The 4,262-nt window shown below is 60.2% G+C and overlaps 1 protein-coding gene across 1 annotated transcript in view; it reads right to left on the minus strand.

The window, feature by feature from the left end:
• The window catches only part of LOC118452221 (inositol 1,4,5-triphosphate receptor associated 2-like), a 9,949-nt gene that overhangs the window by 4,560 nt on the left and 1,127 nt on the right, over positions 1-4,262 (minus strand). Inside the window, exon 2 of the mRNA XM_035893731.1 lies at positions 577-731. Coding sequence (XP_035749624.1) covers positions 577-698 — 122 coding nt within the window. The 5' untranslated portion in view covers positions 699-731. The remainder of the gene's footprint in view (positions 1-576; positions 732-4,262) is intronic.

Here is a 4,262-nt window from a genome sequence, read left to right on the forward strand (position 1 = left end):
CCCTGGCTGCCAAGCGTCCCTCGCTGCGACCCAGCCTCTTTGCAGGCACCACAACAAACCCAGCTGCCGGCAGAGCCTGGGCACCATCTCATGTCACTGCCAGGGGGATGGCAGGCCTTGGCACATGCTCTTGCCCACCCCCCCCCAAGTGCACTGGGATGGCCTCGCCACCCCAAAACCCTGTCCTGGGTGCAAGAAAGTCTGGCAGCTCTGTAGCATCCCTGCTTGCTGGGGCTGGGGATGCTGGAGCACGCCAGGGATGCTGGAGCACGCCAGGGATGGAGATATAGGAGCCCTCTGTGGCCTCGCACTGGAGCCCAGCACCCAACTGGGAAAGGGTTTGAACCCCCAAACTTTGCTCCTGGCTCTGGCAGGGCTTCTCCCTCTCCTCTCTGCAAGCCTGGGGGCTGCTCCCTGGGAGCGGTGGATGCAGGAGAAGCGGCCGCTGTGCCGAAACGATGCTTGGTGCCTCGGAGCGGGGCGATGCTCCAGCCAGCATCCCCCCCTTGCCTGGCACTGCCAGCCCAGTCCCATCCTCACCCAGAGAGCCGTGGGGCGAGCCCTTCGTGCACATACCTCCGAGGCGAGGGGCTGGGTTGGCAGCTCGTCCTCTGCCGCTGCCGCCGCCGGCGCCCCTGGGCGAGTCCCTGCGCCTCCTCTTCCCCCTCGCCCAGCGAGGGCCCTGCGAGCGGCTTCATTTGCAAAGCGCGGAGGCTCCAGGACCAGCACACCTATCATGAGAGACACATATTAGCTGCGCGCAGATGGGAGAACGCCTCTAAATGTTATATTTTTAAAGCATTTTCTCACCCAGCAGGAGCTCCAAGCTCCTCTGCTTAGCGTGGAGGCTTCTGTGGGAAAAGAGGTGGGGAGGCCCGCTGCAATTCAGGAGGATGCTGCTGGGATTCGGGCAGGCACGGAACAAGGAATTTATTACAAGCCCCATTTCTGTGCAGTGCTGAGGGCGGACTTTCCCGCTCACCACCCCTGTTTCCCTCCCATGGGGTGATCCTTGTTTGGGGCTCACAACATGGGTTCGTCTCCATGATAAGTTTGTACCCACCTACCGGTGCGAGCGCCCGGTGCAGAGCAGGAGCAACCCGCTGTACCCGAGCACCCCCCTGCCAGGCCAGCTCCCAGATAGACCGATATAAAAGATTCCTGATGGATTCCTGAATTCATCTCATTTAAGCTGTTTTGCAACATTTAAAAATCAGAGAAAGCCAGCAGAAAATCCACAGAATCCCTCTCCCAGCCCAGGGCTCTCCTACAAGACGCGTCTCCTCAGGAGCTGTGCCCACGGACACGCAGATATGGGGCAAAAAGAGATTTATTTTTTGGCCGGGACACAAAATGCAGCAGATTTAAGGGGACTGGTTGAAGCCCCGCATGCCTGTGCAAAGCCCTGGCCAAGCTCAGTCAGCCTGGCAATGGTCTTGCCCCCATGCCGAGTGGGGGCATCACCCATCTCCCGGAGCTTGCGCAGCCCTGATGGAGGTGGAAAAGCAAGCAGCACTTGGCATCTGTCAAAACAAGCCCATTTCATGCCTATACACTGAAAATTGTCCCTGACACCTCTGCCTAAGGGGCCCGGGAGCCCCCGACCGCCAGGGATCAGCCAAACTCATCACATCAGTGAGCATCAGAGTTTTCCCAAGGGCCAGTCCCCACTGCAAAGCAATCGCTGTAATAGCCACGGCAGACCCTGCAGCCTGCTGATTTCCTACAGCCCAGCCAGCTCCTTATCTTTGTGTTACGGATGGCAATACGGAGGCACACAGCTCGTTTGCCCAGCGTGGCGTAAATAACCCCCCGGGAAGCCAGACTGAGCGCTTTCCCTTGGCTCGGTGACTTTACCAAACGCTCCCCGGGTCGTTACCTGCCTGAACTTGTCTCAAGCAGCTGAAAGCAGATGCTGGGGCCACCCAGCTCAGACCTGGCACTCGGCGCTGTCGGGTCCCCAGCAGACCCAGGATGGGGGGTCAGGGGACGTGGCGCAGCCGGCAGACGGTGGGTCAGGGGGTGCCGGGGCCCCACGCGGTGCAAGCTGCCGGCGGCAGAGTCTCCCCCGATGGGGAGCGACCGCATCTGCGGCAGAAGAAGCTGCCAGGGAAGAGCTTGATGCAAGAAGGCCTTTAAAGGACATGCACGAGAGCGGCTGGGAGCTCCCAGCGCAGGGCCGGGGCGGGCTGAGCGGCTTGCAGGTGGCCAGGCGACCTCTGCTTTTGGTGCGGGGCCGGATCCTGCCCCCGCTCTTTGGAGGTGACAGTTTGTTACCCAGAGCTGGAAAAGACCGGGGCTGCTCCCTCCGTGCCCAGCGTCTGCAGAGCGAAGCAGACCTGAGTCTCAGCATCGCCCTGGCAGGAGGCTCAGGACAGGGTGGTGGCACTCAGGACCTCCAGGGAGGTGCGGGACCCCCCTGTGCCTTCATGGGGGGCCCAGCACGAGGCTAAACCGGGATGGCTGATGAGGAGCCCCTGGAGCATCATATTTGATGATGCAGGGAAGCCGCTCTGCCACGAACCCCATCCCTCCTGCCCCTCTCCGTAGCCCCCCTTTCCCCCCAGTCATCACCCCCTCTGCCCCTTCCCCTGCCTGACTCCTTTGCTCAAATCCATCACATCCTCTAAAGCCGCTTTCTTCCCCTAATGAGCTTACGTGGAGTCAGACTCGATGCTCAGCACTACAGAGAAGCAGGCTGCAGGCAGGCAGCTGCTGTTAGCCCCCCCCCCCCGCGCCCGGGGACCCTGGTGTACCACAAGGATCGAGGCAGGTCCTTGGGGTCTGCAAATCTCATAAGCCCTCAGAGGTCAGCCAGCAAAGGGCATCTCCCAGCCCCGGGGCAGGGCTGGCCCAGCCTCCTGCCCATCTGCCAGGAGCACAGGATGTGGCCCCGGGTCCAGGAGCAGCCGGGAGGGCTGAGAGCGCCCGTTTGCAACTTTGAAGCAGGAGCTGTGCTGTGCCATGGCAGGATGGGGCTTTGGAAATGGCCATCAACAACGGTCCCCACCGAGTCAGGATTTCAAACGTCCTTGAAGCTTCGGGGATGGATTTTCCCTGCTGGGGGCAAACACCTCCTGCTCGGACCTGACCCAAAAGCAGAGCTGCTGAGAAATCATGAGTCGTCCGAGGGGAAGAACAGCCCTAAATTCCTGTGCTGTCTTCCCTGTAACACACATACCTACCTACCAACACAAGTTGTGGTATGCATGATTAGCACTAATTAACGACAATTAACACATCCTAAGTTCACACCACCGGCACCAGGAAGACACCAGACATGTTGAAAGGCAGAATGGCACTGTCACCTTCTGCCTTTGCTTAAAGTATCTCCCCCGGGATTTCCTCTCTGCCGTCCATCTCCAAGAGTTTCCAGGTGCAAGGGCTTCTTTTGAGAGAAGGATTTGCTGAGACACACGCTGCCCGGAACAAGCAGGTCGCCTGGCCCAAGCTGTGAGAGGATGCTCAGGGCTTGTGTTGGCAGAGCCAGATCCACCCTGTGGGTGGGTACATCCACGCACGTCTGTCTGGGGGCAGCTCATTCCCGGGTGCTGTGCAGCAGCGATAACCCCGAGCAGCGGAGCTCCCCCCCGCCCCTTACCCCCAGTGCTTTCCCAGCCGCTCAGTGAGTTTGCTGTCTGGCTGTTATCACGAAACACATGAATTCCCCAGGCATGAAGTCAGGTTTGCATCAGCACCCCCAGTCACTGGGCTAACTCGCCTCCGGGCACCCCTTTGTTTCAGAAAGGGGAGACTTGAGCAGAGGGGAAGACCCTTCCTTTGGGCTGAGACTCAGGGGGGGAAGTCCAGCACCCGATCGCGATGCCATTCCCCTTCTCGAGGACCTCCCCCTGCCCGCATTACATGAGGGTCTGTTCAAGCACACGGCGGCTCTAAACTATAGATTTTCTTGCTGAGCGCTTTTGCTAGCCAAGCACAAGGTCTCTCCTTGACAGAGCCTGCAGCCGAGGCTCCTGTAGCAGGGCATGGAGGTAAAAGCACCTTTGCAGCATGATGCTGAGCAGGCAGAGGGTACAAAACCAGCCGCCCCCGAGGATGGGCAGTGCAGCGGCAGAGGCCAGCGAGCTCCAGGGATGGAGGATGGACATCATGGCATACACCAGTGCCTTGCCTTCAGCACAGCCTGGTCCTGCTGGCCCTGTCCCCACAGAGACCCTGCTTCCTCCCCGAGAGCAGCAGCCCGGCACCGGGCAGGCAGCAGATTGGGCTCTGTAGCCTCTGCTCTAGCATCCCGGCTGCAG

This window comes from Egretta garzetta, unplaced genomic scaffold, assembly GCF_000687185.1.
Source record: "Egretta garzetta isolate BGI_Z169 unplaced genomic scaffold, ASM68718v1 scaffold105, whole genome shotgun sequence".
Lineage (NCBI taxonomy): Eukaryota > Metazoa > Chordata > Aves > Pelecaniformes > Ardeidae > Egretta > Egretta garzetta.